At 40.4% G+C, this 19,715-nt stretch overlaps 1 protein-coding gene across 1 annotated transcript in view; it reads left to right on the forward strand.

The window, feature by feature from the left end:
- The window catches only part of PDK3 (pyruvate dehydrogenase kinase 3), a 79,071-nt gene that overhangs the window by 14,581 nt on the left and 44,775 nt on the right, over positions 1 to 19,715 (forward strand). Inside the window, exons 2-3 of the mRNA XM_061177680.1 lie at positions 8,185 to 8,326; positions 12,057 to 12,128. Coding sequence (XP_061033663.1) covers positions 8,185 to 8,326; positions 12,057 to 12,128 — 214 coding nt within the window. The remainder of the gene's footprint in view (positions 1 to 8,184; positions 8,327 to 12,056; positions 12,129 to 19,715) is intronic.

Below are 19,715 nucleotides of genomic sequence, written 5' to 3' on the forward strand. Positions count from 1 at the left end.
CCCTGCATTGGAAGGCAGATGCTTTACCACTGGGCCACCAGGGAAGTCCCTATCATAGGATATTGAATATAGTTCTCTGTGCTATATGGTAGGCCCTTGTTGTTTATGCATTCCATGTATAAAAGCTCACATCTGCTCACCCCAACCCCCCACTCCAGCCCTCCCCCAACCCCCTCCCCCTTGGTAACCACCAGTCTGTTCTCTATGTCCGTGAGTCTGTTTCCATTTTGTAGATAGGTTCATTTGTCATATTTTTAAAATTATTTATTTATTTATTTATTTTTGGCTGCGTTGGGTTTTTGTTGCTGTGCGTGGGCTTTCTCTAGTTGCGGCGAGCAGGGGCTACTCTTTGTAGTGGTGCGCGGGCTTCTCATTGCGATGGCTTCTTTTGTTGTGGAGCATGGACTCTAGGCACGTGGGCTTTAGTAGTTGTGGCACGCGGGCTCAGTAGCTGTGGCTCACGGGCTCTAGAGCACAGGCTCAGTAGTTGTGACGCACGGGCTTAGTTGCTCCACGGCATGTGGGATCTTCCCAGACCAGGGCTCGAACCCGTGTCCCCTGCATTGGCAGGCGGATTCTTAACCACTGTGCCACCAGGGAAGTCCCCATCTGTCATATTTTAGATTCCACATATAAGTGATACCATATGGTATTTGTCTTTCTGACTTCGTTCAGTATGATAATCTCTAGGTCCATCCATGTTGCTGCACATGGCATTATTTCGTTCTTTTTATGGCTGAGTAGTATTCCATTGTATATATATACCACATCTTCTTTACCCATTCATCTGTCGATGGATATTTAGGTTGATTCCACGTCTTGGCTGTTGTGAATAGTGCTGCTATGAACATAGGGGTGCATGTATCTTTTTGAATTATAGTTTCGTCTAGATATATGCTAAGGAGTGGGATTGCTGGATCATATGGTAATTCTATTTTTAGCTTTCGGAGGAACCTCCATTCTGTTTTCCATAGTGGCTGCACCAACTTACATTCCCATCAACAGTGTACGAGGGTTCCCTTTTCTCCACATCCTCTCCAGCATTTGTCATTTGTAGACTTTTTAATGATGGCCATTCTTACTGGTGTGAGGTGGTGCCTCATTGTAGTTTTGATTTGAATTTCTCTAATAATTAGTGATGTTGAGCATCTTTTCATGTGCTATTGGCCATCTGTATGTCTTTGGAGAAATATCTATTTCAGTCTTTTGCCCATTTTTGGATAGGGTTGTTTGTTTTTTTTGTTGTTGAGTTTTAAAATCTTTTTAATGACTGCATATTTCTCTATGTAGATATGCAATATTGTAATTTATTTGACTATTCCCTTATTGTTGGGTACTTAGGTTGTTTACAGTGTCTCTCCCAAACCTTTTATTTGGAAAAATTTCAGACCTCAGGAAAAATGATAAGAACAGTACAGTTAACACCCATGTTTAGCACCTAGATTCACCAGTTACTTTGCTATATTTGCTCCTTCCTCCTTCCATCCATCCCTATCCGTATCTCCTTCCCTCCGTCTCTATATACACCTTTTTGGCTGAACCATCTTGAGAGTAAGTTGCAGATGTAATGACTATCTCTACATACTTGTATATATATCCTAAGCATGAGAGTACTTTCCTAGTAGCCATGATACAGTTATCACAGCAAATTTATCATTGATATTATAATATAATTGAATATTCACATTTCCTCTAATGGCTCATGGCTCCTATATTGGATAGCTGGGGTCTAGAACATACTCAGGAGGCACTGTGGCCCCAGGAGGGGCTTCTACCTCAGTAATGCAGCACCAGGGATAGAGGGCAGGAGTGACAGGTAGGACTGGCTGGGTGAAAACTGGAGAATGAACCAGAAGTCTGCAAACAGAAGGGTTACTCTCCATCCTGATCATCAGAACGTTAATAGGCAGGCAGTTACCCCTAGGCCAAGTGAAGGGCAAGGAGGGGGTTCTTCTCTAAAGACACTGAAAGAACTGTTTAAGGAGAATAAGGGAAGCTGGTATGGTGTTAGGACCCCACCCAAAAGCCCTATGTAATCAGGTGTTTTGGGTACTCAATTAGTCCTTAGGCTGTCTCACTGAACAAGCAAGGATCACCTGCCATCTGAGGGAAGCCTACAGCAAGAGAAACTAACATAAATAAATGACCCAAAAGTGACTCCAAAGAAAACAAATTCAGGTAGTAGAAGAGTGCTTTAAAGTATAATTTGAGAAATAAATCATCTTGTACACCTCCTTATGAACATCTTGGGGCAGATGGCGTTTTCCAAAGATGGCCCTGACAAGGCTTTTCTATGATGTGCCCTTGCCAGCCCTCCACCAATGCAGGGGGTCTGATCCCCTCCCCCTGGAGTCTGGGCAGTCTATGGCTGCTTAGAACAGTTGAGGATGGCAGAAGGGGACTAGCTGTGTGACTTCTGCAGCTGGGTCATAAAAGGCCATGCAGCCTCTGCCTTGTTTACTGAAGCCATACAGGAATCCAACCAGCCCAAAGCTGCCATGCTGTGAGGAAGCCCATGGAGAGGCCACCTGACGATGCTTCAGTAGGCAATCTCAGTCAGTAAGTAAGCGGCCCAAGGGTCAGATATGTGAGCTGGAAGCCTTCAGATAGTTCCAGCCCCCACTGTCCAGTCACTCTTCCAACGTTTAAGTTTTCCCAGCTGAGGTCCCAGACCAGCCTTCCCTCCTGTGTCTTGTCTGAATTCCTGACCCACAGCATCTATGAGCATAATAAATAGACATTGGGCTGAAAGAAATAGTGTAATAGCTGCATGTTGTTGGGGCATTGAGTTTGATAGGGAATGAGGTGTGTGTGAAATACCTGATCTTTGGCTCTTTGGCTCTGAAGTTTCTGGCTCGCTGTTAGTAATAATAACCCAAATGGGCCGGCCTAGAGTGGATGCAGCCTCAAGTTTGGTAGACCCCAAACCCACTACCTATTTTGATCTCTTTAAATTTAGGAATAAGTTTTCCCAAACAAAGGAAAACTGTTAAACTTCCCAGGCAGTGAAATAGTATTTCTGGACATGGAGTAAAACAAACATTTTCAAAGTATAAATGAAGCTAAAGAAAGAGGGGGGATTCTTTTGAAGGATATTCACAATCATTTGGTAGCTCTCCATTCACACTTACGGTTGTTTCTTCTGAAGGACTATTCAATTAATTATTGTTTATAGCCCTGGTAAGTTTGAGAATAAATTACCTATGCTAAAATTCAATGTTGTCAAAAGATTTAAATCTTATAAATACAACTGACGAGAAATCAAAGAGCTGCCCCTGAAATATTATTTTCTCAGTTATATTTTACCCGTTTTAACATGGTTAATGGTAAAAATACATTGTAAACTCAAAGATTTAATTGACAGTAATTAGAAAAAGCAGCATTATCAGAATGAGCTGATCATTCTGTTGGGTTTTAGTGCCTTGCTGGTAATTTTTCCATTTTTTGCCCTCCTTTTCCACTCCCCGATTCCCTTGCTTACCCTCCTAAAACATCCCCTACCAAGCCTTAAAGCTGTGGATAAAGATAGCCTTCAAGTAATCCAGACAGGAGACTACATTTTTGGGAGGCATGTGCTCAGCTCTCTGCTTTAATTATAAGATACATTATCAGGTCATTTCATTAACCGAAGAAATAATTATTTTTTCTGCTTCCTGTAAATTAGTCGAAAAGAGGATTAGAGATTCACCAGAAATATATGCCACTGTGGAAACCACGTATAAAGAATAGTGTCGGAACTCTTGCTCTCAGAAGGCTGGTCAAATGCTCCTTTCTTATCAGTGACCATCACTGAGAGGGCTCCCCGTATTAAATCAGAAGTCATTTATGGAAAAAAAAAAAAAAACCAAAACTCATTTGTGTCTACTTAGTGCTCTGTGGTGACCTAAATGGGAAGGAAATCCAAGAAAGAGGGGATATATGTATACATATGGCTGATTCACTTCGCTGTGAATCTACTGAAACTAACAAAACATTGTAAAACAACTACACCCCAATTAAAAAAAAAAGTCGTTTGTGTTTCTTTGTCTGTTTATCCTGTGTCTTGGTGAACTGGAAAGCCATTTAGAACCTTTCTAGACAAAGCCAGTCATACCTTTTGCAAATGTAGTAATTGTCTCCGATTTCTCAATGAAAGGGCAAAGTATGAAAAACAAACGGAAAACAGAAGAGAACTAAAGGGTCATCAAAAGAGGAAGAAAAACTGAAGAAATACACAAGTGTATTTAAGCCAGTGACTTATTTGTGTTCACGAAATCAGAATTTTCCATGCCTCTCACCCACTGCTTCTTCATCTTTTTCTGAACTGATACTAGGGAAAATTCTAATCGGTAAATTTGAATAAGATGAAGTATATGGAGAAATGCAGAATAAAAATAGAAAATCAAAATTAAGGAATGTAGAGAAGCCAAGTAAGCGGGGAAAAAAATGAAGTCAAATGACTGGGAAGAATAGCTGGAAAATACTCAATATGCCAGAAGCCTTAGAAAAACAGAACCCTTTTGAGAGGACATTCAGTTAAAACCAAAAGTTTCTTTTTGGTAAGTTAACTAAAAACAAGATTGTTGGAACCCTTTGATTTAAACTGAATATTTAACATTAATACATAAGATAAAATACTTTCAACTTATATGAGGAAAACCACAGGAAGGTTAAAAAAAATCAGGCATTTCATATTTATTTTTAGGCTCACTAATTAACTAAAAAAGACTTACCCCCTGTTTAAGCTGATGTATAATTAAGGTATCTGAGTACAAAGAATTCGTCTCTAAAGCTAAATTAGAATGTAGGAGGCAAAACCTGAGATTTTGCAGGTACTTTTTTTTTTAAAAATACAAACTTCTGAAAGTATTCTCTATTCTTCCAGTAAATCATTGAGACGCTCCCACAGGTGAGGCAGTCTAATCAGTGCCACGGGGGGATGGGTATAGAGAGAAAGTTTCTTTCAACACTAGTTTATGAAAGGCTGATAATCCAAGAAGCCTAGAATAAATGCTTCCTGAAACTTTGGTTATTTCAGGCCACGCCTAGTAGTTAGTTGAGTCTTCCAGTTAGTGCAGAGTTGACCAATGGAAGCACCAAGGCCTTTTATTTTAAAATAAATAAAATTGGATGGTAGGGACACAGAACATACTTTAATCCTTTTTTAATTATGTAGAATCATCAAGTGAGCACAGGCGACCGCACTGAACCAGAATGCAGTCACGCTCTCAGGGCTTAGTGAGCATCAGACTGTTTGATCTGGCACCCCATGGCCGCCTTGGGCTGCTCTGCTTTATACCAGCCGGCATCATTAGTGATTGCGATTTAATGAGCCCCCTCTTCTCAGTTTTAAGAACCTGTTCGTGTTAAATGTTAAGCGCTTTTTAACCCTTGCTGCAACCTCTGGGAAATCGGTCCTGTTCTTATTTTATAGATGGCTACACCGAGGCTTTGACGTGTAATGACACTTGCCGGTGTTCACGAAGCCAGTGGACGCTCGGGACAGGATTCAAAGCCAAGTCTAACTCTGGCATCTGATCTCGGCATTACTGTTCTGCCAGACTGCAGTCTTTTTATCTGAATTCTGAAGTCCAAAAAGCTCAAAAAATTGAAGTTCTTTTTTTACACCTTTGCTGCCCAAACTAAGTCCATGGCAAAACCTGGCCTGCAGTGATTTGGGGTCCGTGGTCTTTCCCTGCTCAGTGTCGACGTTCACAGATTGCGCTGTAGCTGTACTGTGTCTGTAGAGTAGACTGTTTCACGCAATGGATGCACATACTCTTTTTTACCTTCCTAAAATTGGAAAACCTTTCAATTCTGAAAGCCGTCTAGCCCTGTGGATTTCCAGAAGAGACGTGCACCTGACTGCCTCTCACCACCTGGCAGCTGCCAGACCGCTGTCACTTCCCCAACCCTCCCTCTTCACCCTACTCCCACCCCCAGCGCCCCCCCCCAATGCTGCTGATGTGCTGCTCCTCATGTGCTCTGGATGTGGAAGTTTAAGCATGTCAACTTTCAATACCCCTAAAAACTCAGAGAATTTTTCAAAATCCTAAGGTCATACTGCTATTTCCAGTTCCAATTCAACACCACAGGGTTCTCGCTTCTTCCCCATTCCCTAACTTCCTTCTCCGCCATCATTTCTTTCGTGCTTTTTTAAAAAAAATGTCCTTTCTATTTAACCAGGATACAACGTATTTCTCCTGGTATGTGCAAACGTACATGCACATTTTAACTTAGATAATAGGTCCTTCATTTTATAATGAGGTTCATTCTGAGTTTTGAAATATCAACATTTTTAGTGCACTTAAAATGATTCATCCATAAAAATTATATACAGAACATTTTAGGAATTTATATTTTTATATATATATATATATATATATATATATATATATATATATATATATATATATATATATATAAAATCTAAAGCAAAGCAGCCTGAATCATCTGAAGTGTTAATCATCTAAGGCCAAATGAATGTGTATGGAGTAAGTGTTGGAAGGTCATTGCTGAGATATTTCACTCCTCTTCCTTTTTTGGAGTATTTCCCTTAGGAGAAAAGGCAAAGGCAGAATTATTGATTAAAGATTTATTGGAGGCCTTCAATATACTACTCACTTAGAATGAGGTAAGTGAGGGATGGGTTAAGAATGTAATCTTTTATTCTGACTTTTTTGGAAATGGAGAAGGGGGAGCAGGGGGCAGTGGAGGGAAGAGGTTCTGCAGATGACTCTCAAAAGTGGGTTCTATGGGACTTCACTGGCAGCCCAGTGGTTAAGACTCCGCGCTTCCAGTGCAGGGGGGGCGCGTGTTCAATCCCTGGTCAGGGAACTATGATCCCACATGCCGCACGGCTTGGCCAAAAAAAAAAAACAACAGTGGGTTCTTTTATTTCCAGTCTTATTGCATGAGAACAGGAAAGAATTTGGCTGGAAGTGTTAGAATGGATTTACTTCTGAATCTCTATTGCTGCCTTCATCACATTTGGAAGAAAGAGGAGAGTTTGGAGGAGAAGATCTTTCGATGAGCCCTGCTTCCCTCTCTCTGGGCCTGGCCCCAAGGTTGCCTATTTCCCAGCGGCCTCCAGGGAATATGGGGCATCAGGCAGGCCTGTCCGAATGTGAGAGAGTCGGGACAGACCCATCAGTATCACAGAGGACAGAAGAAGAACTAATGATCGCCGAACACTTGCTCTGTGTCGGGCTCCATACATGTTGTCACATGTAGTCTTTACAAAAACTGACGTTTCATCCCCATTTTACAGATGAAGGCAGCTGAGCCTCAGAAGTTAAGAAGCTTACCAAGGGTAAATGGAGAAGTTGAGGCTGAAGCACATTTCTGTCTCCAAAGCTCATGTCTTTTCTATCACATCCTCTATACCCCAACTATCTCTGGGTTTACAGCAAGGTTGGGGTTTGGGGGCAAGACCAGTCATGGAACTGCTCTGGTCACGTGGCAGCCGGGGAAAGGCCTCGGGTTCCTCTTTCAGGTGGCCTGGTACGTTTTCTCTCACTGTGCCCTAGTCGCGTACATTGTGTGCACAGCCAGCCCAAGGCAATCAACAGAAGACTCCCTCCCTGACCTCTGTCTTCCTAGTCAACACTGTATCTCCATCCTCTTGGACGTGCTGTAGTCCATCACTCCATTTCTGAGGGCACCTGTGAGCTGGCTTCTCGGGCACCTCCCGAGTCCTGTGTCTCGGTCAGAGGTGGGGTCTGTGGCTGCTTCCTGGTCCCTGAAGAAACACATTTGAAGAAAATCTTAGGAAGCAGTCGGCCCGCAGTAGGTGAATAGTTGTGGAATGAATGGGTCTGTTGCCTTCTGGAAACCCCCGTGAACAGGAGTGGATTTACATGTTCTCCTACTTTTGTACTTGGCAGTTTTCCCACAGCGTTTATTTGAAAACAAATTCAGATTATGTCCCAGGTTACTTTTATACCGCCATTGGTAACACTAGGGATGTATTTGTGCTGAAGGAAAAACACTGCTTTCAACGTTGCCTCTTGGAATAAATGTTCTTTTTCTAGTCTAATTAAATTATTTTCTTAAACTTGCTATTTCAGAGGATAAAGATTTAACTAGAGACTGCAAGATTACTTAATTTTCTCTTCCCGACCAGTCACTGGGCTACCATGAGAACATTTTATTATTCCATCTGTTAGATTATAAAATCATGGAACATTTTTCATCTCTTAATAGGGAGAGATAATGCATGTGAGAAAACTTCATATATGTTCCTACGAAAGGAGCTTCCTGTGCGCCTGGCTAACACAATGAGAGAAGTTAATCTTCTGCCAGATAACTTGCTTAACCGCCCTTCGGTGGGATTGGTTCAGAGTTGGTAAGTAAATAATGTGGCTTCAGATGGGTCTACCCAGAATGCTCTGAACATTTGGCATTGGGACCATTCTCCCTAAAAGTACACGTACTGCTTCTGTGGGAATGAGTCATTCAGGATAGCCGGGTTTCCCAGGTAATTAAAAGTTGGGGTTTTTTATTTTAACTGACAGTGTATAATTGTCCTAAGGAAAATACTTTTCAACTGTACTAGACACTTTCTTGACTTTTCAAATTTTTTCTGGTTATAAATGTGATTTTTCATTGAAGAAAATGGGAAAGTACAGAAAAATATAAAAGAATAGCAATGCAGTGTCCCATGTGAGCAGGTCTGCTTCTTTGATCCAGTCTCTGCCGTGTTTTTTCTGTTTTCCTTTTAAAGAAGTTTTTAGAAGACAGTACTTATTTTAGGGCAAATTAAGTCATTTAAAGGGGAACCTCCTGTGTGAAAAATATGAGCTACCTGCTGTGCCTCATCTCCCCCATGAAAAGTCTGAAGTATCTTCACAGAGTATGTTAGCATTCAGTCAGGTGTAGCTCTGATGCTTAAAGCACATGCTGTCTAATTGAGGAAGTTGAATTTGTGACTGAACTGCCCACTCAGTAGGCAGAGTGGGATGGGTGAGTGGTAGGAGGGAAGAGCAGGTGGTGTATTTTTAGAAAGGGATTTGCATAGATTTGAGAAACGCTTGCTTGTTTCCTCTGTATTCTACAAGCAAAGAAGAAGTCCCCGTGGAGAAAGCTGGAGGGGTTCAGGATGCCAGATGCACAAAGTGCTCTCAAGCCAGCACTGAGGAGGTGCCATGGGGGCCTGGGGGAGGGAGGTGCCGACTGTGGTCTGCGCTGCCCCTTGGTGGGGGGGTGGAACTGACAGGGACAGGGAGAGCACTTTAGGGGACGGGAATGATGTGGACAGATATGGGGAGAGTGGAGCCATGAATTAGCTGGCATCTAGAGTATTAACGGAGGCCGGGCTACTGAAAGAAGATAGCCATTCAACAGTCATTCCTCAGTAATACTGATTATAATAAATTCTTAGGGTTGAGAATGAATCATCTGAGAAACACTCTATTGGGTGGTCCATCCTTGTCCCAGACAAGCAGCAGCCCCTCACTGAGGCAGGTGCAGGGGCCCCGGGACCCCAGAAAGCTCAAAGAGGTGGCGACCATGGCTTCCATCTCAAGGTCACTTGGATTCTACCGTAAACTCATAGCTTGTTTCAGGAACAGCAAGTACTTGTTTGCATGAGACTTCTTTATTGCTCCAAGACCATGATTAGAGATTTTCCAGCAGAAAGTATGTAAGCACTCTTGGGGCTAGCTACTGTGCTGGGAATTCTAGGTAAGCTAGCTGACTTTCAAGTCCCCAGTCATGGTGGCAGTGACAGTCAAACATTTACTATCACTTATGTAAAAGTCACTTCAGGGGCTTCAGAGTGAATTGCTGGCAAATTGCTGACTGAGATTACTGAGTCAGCTCTTTTTTTTTTTTTTTTTTTTGGTCTCCTTACTAGTTCTCTTCCATAGCCATTGCAAACATGTGCATGTTACTTCTTCCCTTTCTTTTTTAAACATTCAATTTTGAAATAATTGTGTATTTAACAGAAGGGTTTGCAAGACTAGTAGCAAGAATTCCCATATCCTTGCACCCAGATTCACTAATTGTTAACATTTGGCAACATTTGTTCTATCATTCTCATTCATATTCTCTCTCCCTCTCTCAATATATATATATGTATGGTACACACATACACACATAAAATACATTATTTTTTTCTGAACCATTTGGATTAATGGTACACATCATGCCCCTTTACCCCTAAATACTTTAGTGTGTATCTCCTTAGAACAACTCTTAGAAAACCACAGTTTGATTATCCAATTTGGGAAATTTAACATTGCTACAGTAATATTATCTAATATGTGGACCCTTCTGTCTTTCATCAATTCTCCTAATAGTGCTTTTCTTTTTAAGCAATCCCCACCCCCACCCCTGATTTATGAGTCCAGTTCAGGATCATGCATTGCGTTTACTTGCCATTTCCTTTTCCTCTTGAAAGCAGATCTTAAGTATAACAGGCCGTGAAGCCCATCTCAGTCAGAGTGTGTTCTCCTTGCTTTCTTGACTTTCAGGCTAGGAAACTCAGCATAATCTTTAACTCCTTTCCATTTATGACTTTGCTCTTTAAATGAACTATCCCCTTCCAGAAGGATGGGATGCCTGCCTGAAATTCTGCTGACATGTGGCAGGGCAGAGGGCATCACTGTGGATGGCTGACTGTGGCCTCTCAGGGTGGTTTAACCTAATGATTTTAACAATGTCTAATTCATAGCTTTATATGCCCAGAAACTTTAAAAAAAAATATACCCAGTAATGAACATACTTTAATATCATGCGTTGTCACAAAGTTCAGGTGAGGCTGATTAATAAAACGTCCTTCCTGTTTATGTATTTATAAGCTTAACAGTCATTTTTAGTTACTGGTGTGCCCTCATCCTCTATCCAAAGTGGGATAGTAGGATTAGTAGTCATTAATTATTAGAAATACTTAGAATAAGGGATAATTTTTTCAGGACATGTTAAGACCCAAAGCAGAGCTCATATACCTCTAAGTAATTGGAACCTCTGAATCCCCACCAGATCCGGCAGGTCCAGTCTGGGTGTAGCTGCTGCTGTAATGTGCCTCTCTAAGTCCCATTTTTCCTCTGTTCTCCATATCTTTGTTGGACATATTATTTCTTATACTGGCCCTGACTGAGATATGTCGGTATTCTTAATCCAGAAGCTGTTTCTGAGGGCCTAAGAGGCATTCTTTCTCCTTCATTACATGTTGATGAAATTAGGTTAACTCTGAGAAGGAACCTTCTTTATTTTTAGTTCTAGGTTCTTTTTTTTTTTTTTCCTTTTCCTGCTGTGCCATGCAGCTTGCAAGATCTTAGTTCCCCAACCAGGGATTGAACCCAGGCCCATGGCAGTGAAAGCACCGAGTCCTAACCACTGGACCGCCAGGCAACTCCCCTAGTTCTAAGTTCTTAGCATGCACTTCAGGGTCACACACGTGCTTCTTAAATTTTCTGTGCACTTTTTTTGGTAATCAAACTATAGACTTGGTGTATCAGTTAGGACATGTGTGTTAGCAAGTAGCAGAAAATCCAACTAAACCTGGCTTAAGCAATAAATTGTAACTATAAGATCCAGCCATAGGATGAGGTTTTCGTGTTGGTTTGATTCAGAGATTCACGAGATTATCAAGGCCCTACTTTCCATGGGGTCGGCTTCATTTTCTGGCTGGATTTTCTCCTGGTGTCAGAATAGCTGCAGCAGTTCCAGGCTTTACATCCATGGACCACATTGTCCAAAAGCAGAGCAAGTTAATTTCTCTCCCAAAGACCGCCAGCAAGTCTGCTCTCTTATTTTACTGGCCTGAATCGAGGCAGTGATGTCCATTCCTGAGCCAATCCCTGTGTCCAGGGAAATGCGACTCAGTGACAGGCTTAGGCCAGAACTATCGGACTAATTAGGAATTAGTGACAAGAGAAATAGGATTACCCAGAGAAAAACCGGGCCACCCAGGAGCTTTGCATGGTATCAGCTTCCCCGGAAGCACTTGGGCTACATGGCGGGTGGAGGGGATTGGATGGATACCTGGGTGGAAATTTAATGTACTCCTAAGGAAAAGGGAAAGGAGGATGGATGTAGGGTAGGCAACTAACATAGTATCTCTTTGTTTTCAGGTATATGCAGAGTTTTCTTGAACTTCTAGAATATGAAAATAAGAGCCCTGAAGATCCACACGTCTTGGATAAGTAAGTATGGTACCAAACTTAACTGAAAGTCAAAATATCTAGGTTAAAAAATGTTTTGGTAAATGGAACTCATGTCATTAAGAACCAAGAAGTACAACTTGGCCGAAAGCATTAGGTTTCTTAATGGGTAACAACTCAACGTTGCAGTTTTTTAAAATTTGAGTTAAGAATTTAACATAGTACCAAGGGAATAATGACCCTTCCAATTACGCTTCATGATCTAATTCTTAATACTTGTCTTCTGGTGAACTGGTGCTGGGCACTCACTGTAAATATTGCAGTAAATGTTCCACCTAGTGGTAGTTTTAAGAACGCACTGGCCTCTGTGTATACATGAGTTTATGTACTTAGTCCTTTACAATTTGTTTTTAAATTTTCTTTTTTTTTTTTCTTTTTTTTCTTTTTTTATTTGTCATCAGTATATTGTGTTCAAGCTTCACAGCCACTCTTTGAGGAATGCCCTATTCTTTTTTTTTTTTTTCCACACACACTGTATTTTATTTTTACAAGAGATAAATAGACTGACACCAAGCATTGTACATGGATGACCACAACAAAAGCAACAATGATTGCAATTACCAAACATGAAACACACTCATACTATGTCATAATATTGACATTCAGTCCAGTAATCCTCCACTGTAACAGCTCCTTTACTTTGCAGTGAAAATTGATTTGTATATTCTTTGCCTCTGAGTCCTTATGGGATTTTTTCTTTTTTTAAATTCAAACAGAAAGTCACAAAAATTATACTCATCCTCATCAGTTCACTCAGTCCCATGTAATTAATTTTTTTTTTCCATCTTGATCTTTTGTTAGCACTTTTATGAGCTCATCAGTTTTTCATTAGAGTTCTGAAAATGCTTATTCATTCAGTTCAGCAGTACAGTCAGGTACCAGAAACCTGTACTTGTCAGAGTCTTTTCCATGAATTTCCTGAAGATGAAACCCTTTTATAGGAACATATTTACAAAAGCATCAGAGTACACCCAGAACTGTCTGTAAATGACAAAAGACTTAAAAATGACCACGGTTAAAGATTTGATGAAAGTTCATAATAATGCAGTTGACAAGAAAATTAGTTATTTCTGAGATATACATTTTAAAGTAATAACTAGGATTATGACTTATAACATTATACCAGAACATATAAGATTTTTAGAAATTTCGTGTAATGTCTGAAACATTTATATTAACATATTTCCATACAAATAACCCAATGAAAGTTTAGTATTAGTTGTTTTGTTTGTTAGTTTATACTGCAGGTTCTTATTAGTCATCAATTTTATACACATCAGTGTATACATGTCAATCCCAATCGCCCAATTCAGCTCACCACCATCCCCACCCCACCGCTGTTTTCCCCCCTTGGTGTCCATATGTCTGTTCTCTACATCTGTGTCTCAACTTCTGCCCTGCAAACTGGCTCATCTGTACCATTTTTCTAGGTTCCACATACATGCGTTAATATACGATATTTGTTTTTCTCTTTCTGACTTACTTCACTCTGTATGACAGTCTCTAGATCCATCCACGTCTCAACAAATGACTCAATTTCGTTCCTTTTTATGGCTGAGTAATATTCCATTGTATATATATACCACAACTTCTTTATCCATTCGTCTGTTGATGGGCATTTAGGTTGCTTCCATGACCTGGCTATTGTAAATAGTGCTGCAGTGGACATTCGGGTGCATGTGTCTTTTTGAATTATGGTTTTCTCTGGGTATATGCCCAGTAGTGGGATTGCTGGGTCATATGGTAATTCTATTTTTAGTTTTTTAAGGAACCTCCATATTGTTCTCCATAGTGGCTGTATCAATTTACATTCCCACCAACAGTGCAAGAGGGTTCCCTTTTCTCCACACCCTCTCCAGCATTTGTTGTTTGTAGATTTTCTGATGATGCCCATTCTAACTGGTGTGAGGTGATACCTCATTGTAGTTTTGATTTGCATTTCTCTAATAATTAGTGATGTTGAGCATCTTTTCATGTGCTTCGTGGCCGTCTGTATGTCTTCTTTGGAGAAATGTCTATTTAGGTCTTCTGCCCATTTTTGGATTGGGGTGTTTGTTTCTTTAATATTGAGCTGAATGAGCTGTTTATATATTTTGGAGATTAATCCTTTGTCCGTTGATTCGTTTGCAAATATTTTCTCCCATTCTGAGGGTTGTCTTTTCGTCTTGTTTATGGTTTCCTTTGCTGTGCAAAAGCTTTGAAGTTTCATTAGGTCCCATTTGTTTATTTTTGTTTTTATTTCCATTACTCTAGGAGGTGGATCAAAAAAGATCTTGCTGTGATTTATGTCAAAGAGTGTTCTTCCTATGTTTTCCTCTAAGAGTTTTATGGTGTCCAGTCTTACATTTAGGTCTCTAATCCATTTTGAGTTTATTTTTGTGTATGGTGTTAGGGAGTATTCTAATTTCATTCTTTTACATGTAGCTGTCCAGTTTTCCCAGCACCACTTATTGAAGAGACTGTCTTTTCTCCATTGTATATCTTTGCCTCCTTTGTCATAGATTAGTTGACCATAGGTGCGTGGGTTTATCTCTGGGCTTTCTATCTTGTTCCATTGATCTATGTTTCTGTTTTTGTGCCAGTACAATATTGCCTTGATTACTGTAGCTTTGTAGTATAGTCTGAAGTCAGGGAGTCTGATTCCTCCAGCTCCGTTTTTTTCCCTCAAGACTGCTTTGGCTATTCGGGGTCTTTTGTGTCTCCATACAAATTTTAAGATGATTTGTTCTAGCTCCGTAAAAAATGCCATTGGTAATTTGATAGGGATTGCATTGAATCTGTAGATTGCTTTGGGTAGTATAGTCATTTTCACAATGTTGATTCTTCCAATCCAAGAACATGGTATATCTCTCCATCTGTTGGTATCACCTTTAATTTCTTTCATCAGTGTCTTATAGTTTTCTGCATACAGGTCTTTTGTCTCCCTAGGTAGGTTTATTCCTAGGTATTTTATTCTTTTTGTTGCAATGGTAAATGGGAGTGTTTCCATAATTTCTCTTTCAGATTTTTCATCATTAGTGTATAGGAATGCAAGAGATTTCTGTGCATTAATTTTGTATCCTGCAACTTTACCATATTCATTAATTAGCTCTGGCAGTTTTAGGATTCTCTATGTATAGTATCATGTCATCTGCAAACAGTGACAGTTTTACTTCTTCTTTTCCAATTTGTATTCCTTTTATTTCTTTTTCTTCTCTGATTGCCATGGCTAGGACTTCCAGAACTATGTTGAATAATAGTGGTGAGAGTGGACATCCTTGTCTCATTCCTGATCTTAGAGGAAATGCTTTCAGTTTTTCACCATTGAGAATGATGTTTGCTGTGGGTTTGTCATATATGGCCTTTATTATGTTGAGGTAGGTTCCCTCTATGCCTACTTTCTGGAGAGTTTTTATCATAAATCGGTGTTGAATTTTGTCAAAAGCTTTTTCTGCATCTATTGAGATGATCATATGGTTTTTATTCTTCAATTTGTTAATATGGTGTATCACATTGATTGATTTGCGTATATTGAAGAATCCTTGCATCCCTGGGATAAATCCCACTTGATCATGGTGTATGATCCTTTTAATGTGTTGTTGGATTCTGTTTGCTAGTATTTTGTTGAGGATTTTTGCATCTATATTCATCAGTGATATTGGTCTGTAATTTTCTTTTTTTGTAGTGTCTTTGTCTGGTTTTGGTATCAGGGTGATGGTGGCCTCATAGAATGAGTTTGGGAGTGTTCCTTCCTCTGCAATTTTTTGGAAGAGTTTGAGAAGGATAGGTGTTAGCTTTTCTCTAAATGTTTGATAGAATTCACCTGTGAAGCCATCTGGTCCTGGACTTGTTGTTTGTTGGAAGATTTTTAATCACAGTTTCAATTTCATTACTTGTGATTGGTCTGTTCATATTTTCTGCTTCTTCCTGGTTCAGTCTTGGAAGGTTATACCTTTCTAAGAATTTGTCCATTTCTTCAAGGTTGTCCATTTTATTGGCATAAAGTTGCTTGTAGTAGTCTCTTAGGATGCTTTGTATTTCTGCGGTGTCTGTTGTAACTTCTCCTTTTTCATTTCTGATTTTATTGATTTGAGTCCTCTCCCTCTTTTTCTTGATGAGTCTGGCTAATGGCTTATCAATTTTGTTTATCTTCTCAAAGAACCAGCTTTTAGTTTTATTGATCTTTGCTATTGTTTTCTTTGTTTCTATTTCATTTATTTCCGCTCTGATCTTTATGATTTCTTTCCTTCTGCTAACTTTGGGTTTTGTTTGTTCTTCTTTCTCTAGTTCCTTTAGGTGTAAGGTTAGATTGTTTACTTGAGATTTTTCTTGTTTCTTTAGGTAGGCTTGTATAGCTATAAACTTCTCTCTTAGAACTGCTTTTGCTGCATCCCATAGGTTTTGGACTGTCGTGTTTTCATTGTCATTTGTCTCTAGGTATTTTTTGATTTCCTCTTTGATTTCTTCAGTGATCTCTTGGTTATTTAGTAACGTATTGTTTAGCCTCCATGTGTTTGTGTTTTTTACGTTTTTTTCCCCTGTAATTCATTTCTAATCTCATAGCGTTGTGGTCAGAAAAGATGCTTGATATGATTTCAATTTTCTTAAATTTACTGAGGCTTGATTTGTGACCCAAGATGTGATCTATCCTGGAGAATGTTCCGTGCGCACTTGAGAAGAACGTGTAATCTGCTGTTTTTGGATGGAATGTCCTATAAGTATCAATTAAATCTATCTGGTCTATTGTGTCATTTAAAGCTTCTGTTTCCTTATTTATTTTCATTTTGGATGATCAGTCCATTGGTGTAAGTGAGGTGTTAAAGTCCCCCACTATTATTGTGTTACTGTCGATTTCCTCTTTTATAGCTGTTAGCAGTTGCCTTATGTATTGAGGTGCTCCTATGTTGGGTGCATATATATTTATAATTGTTATACCTTCTTCTTGGATTGATCCCTTGATCATTATGTAGTGTCCTTCCTTGTCTCTTGTAACATTCTTTATTTTAAAGTCTATTTTATCTGATATGAGTATAGCTACTCCAGCTTTCTTTTGATTTGCATTTGCATGGAATATCTTTTTCCATCCCCTCACTTTCAGTCTGTATGTGTCCCTAGGTCTAAAGTGGGTCTCTTGTAGACAGCGTATATATATATGGGTCTTGTTTTTGTATCCGTTCAGCCAGTCTGTGTCTTTTGGTTGGAGCATTTAATCCATTCACGTTTAAGGTAATTATTGATATGTATGTTCCTATGACCATTTTCTTAATTGTTATGGGTTTGTTTTTGTAGGTCCTTTTCTTCTCTTGTGTTTCCTGCCTAGAGACGTTCCTTTAGCATTTGTTGTAGAGCTGGTTTGGTGGTGCTGAATTCTCTTAGCTTTTGCTTGTCTGTAAAGCTTTTGATTTCTCCATCAAATCTGAATGAGATCCTTGTCAGGTAGAGTAATCTTGGTTGTAGGTTCTTCCCTTTCATCACTTGAAGTATATCATGCCACTCCCTTCTGGCTTGTAGAGTTTCTGCTGAGAAATCAGCTGTTAACCTTATGGGAGTTCCCTTGTATGTTATTTGTCGTTTTTCCCTTGCTGCTTTCAATAATTTTTCTTTGTCTTTAATTTTTGCCAATTTGATTACTATGTGTCTCGGCGTGTTTCTCCTTGGGTTTATCCTGTATGGGACTCTCTGCACTTCCTGGACTTGGGTGGTTATTTCCTTTCCCATGTTAGGGAAGTTTTCGACTATAATCTCTTCAAATATTTTCTCTGGTCCTTTCTCTCTCTCTTCTCCTTCTGGGACCCCTATAATGCGAATGTTGTTGCATTTAATGTTGTCCCAGAGGTCTCTTAGGCTGTCTTCATTTCTTTTCATTCTTTTTTCTTTAGTCTGTTCCGCAGCAGTGAATTCCACCATTCTGTCTTCCAGGTCACTTATCCGTTCTTCTGCCTCAGTTATTCTACTATTGATTCCTTCTAGTGTAGTTTTCATTTCAGTTATTGTATTGTTCATCTCTGTTTGTTTGTTCTTTAATTCTTCTAGGTCTTTGTTAATCATTTCTTGCATCTTCTCAATCTTTGCCTCCATTCTTATTCCAAGGTCCTGGATCATCTTCACTATCATTATCCTGAATTCTTTTTCTGGAAGGTTGCCTATCTCCACTTCATTTAGTTGTTTTTCTGGGTTTTTTTCTTGTTCCTTCATCTGGTATATAGCCCTCTGCCTTTTCATCTTGTCTATCTTTCTGTAAATGTGGTTTCTGTTCCACAGGCTGCAGGACTGTAGTTTTTCTTGCTTCTGCTGTCTGCCCTCTGGTGGTTGAGGCTATCTAAGAGGCTTGATGGGAGGCTCTGGAGGTGGGTAGAGCTGACTGTTGCTGTGGTGGTCAGAGCTCTGTAAAATTTTAATCCACTTGACTGTTGATGGGTGGGGCTGGGTTCCCTCCCTGTTGGTTGTTTTGCCTGAGGCAACCCAACACTGGAGCCTACCCGGGCTCTTTGGTGGGGCTAATGGCAGACTCTGGGAGGGCTCATGCCAAGGAGTACTTCCCAGAACCTCCGCTGCCAGTGTCCTTGTCCCCACGGTGAAACAGAGCCAGCCCCCGCCTCTGCCGGATACCCCCCAACACCAGCAGTTATGTCTGGTTCGGTCTCCCCCAGGGTCACTGCTCCTTCCCCTGGGTCCCGATGCACACACTATTTTGTGTACGCCCTCCAAGAGTGGGGTCTCTGTTTCCCCCAGTCCTGTCAAAGTCCTGCAATCAATTCCCTCTAGGCTTCAAAGTCTGATTCTCTATGAATTCCTCTTCCCGTTGCCAGACCTCCAGGTTGGGAAGCCTGACGTGGGGCTCAGAGCCTTCACTCCAGTGGGTGGACTTCTGTGGTATAAGTGCTCGCCAGTCTGTGAGTCACCCACCCAGCAGTTATGGGATTTGATTTTACTCTGATTGCGCCCCTCCTACCGTCTCACTGTGGCTTCTCCTCTGTCCTTGGACGTGGGGTATCCTCCTTGGTGAAGTCCAGTGTCTTCCTGTCGATGATTGTCCAGCAGCCAGTTGTGATTCTGGTCTGTTTTTAAATTTTCAATGCGATATTACATTTGAGCTCAGAGAATCAATAATGCTTTTATTTTGGAGCAGCATAAAAGAGTATGCTATTAACATAACAGCTATTCTGAATTCTGTTGCTGCTGTTAGGCACGAAGCCTGCTAAATTCTTATGCTGATGGAAAATATTTCTGGTTTTTCTTTTTCATTTAACCAGGAAACGCTGACCCTAGCTCTGAGAGTGGTTTTTTCACCCCCAAGAGAAATTGTGTCCCCTTCACATTACTTTCCTCCTCTTTCACGTACCCATCAGTGAATGCATATGGCAGGCCTGTTGTGCTGAGGAATTTCTTTCTAAGTAGAAACCTGACCCACATCATTGTGACACCAAATGCCTTACATGTAGGTGTTCCGTAAAAAGAACTGAGAAGCACCGCGTTACATAAGAGACCTTAGCTGGAGGCATTTAACCCAGTTCTCTCAATTCACAGATAAGAAAACTGAGGTCCAAGATGTGAGGTGACTTCCCCAAGATTGTAACATTAGTTAGGAGC

Source organism: Eubalaena glacialis, chromosome X (assembly GCF_028564815.1).
Source record: "Eubalaena glacialis isolate mEubGla1 chromosome X, mEubGla1.1.hap2.+ XY, whole genome shotgun sequence".
NCBI lineage: Eukaryota > Metazoa > Chordata > Mammalia > Artiodactyla > Balaenidae > Eubalaena > Eubalaena glacialis.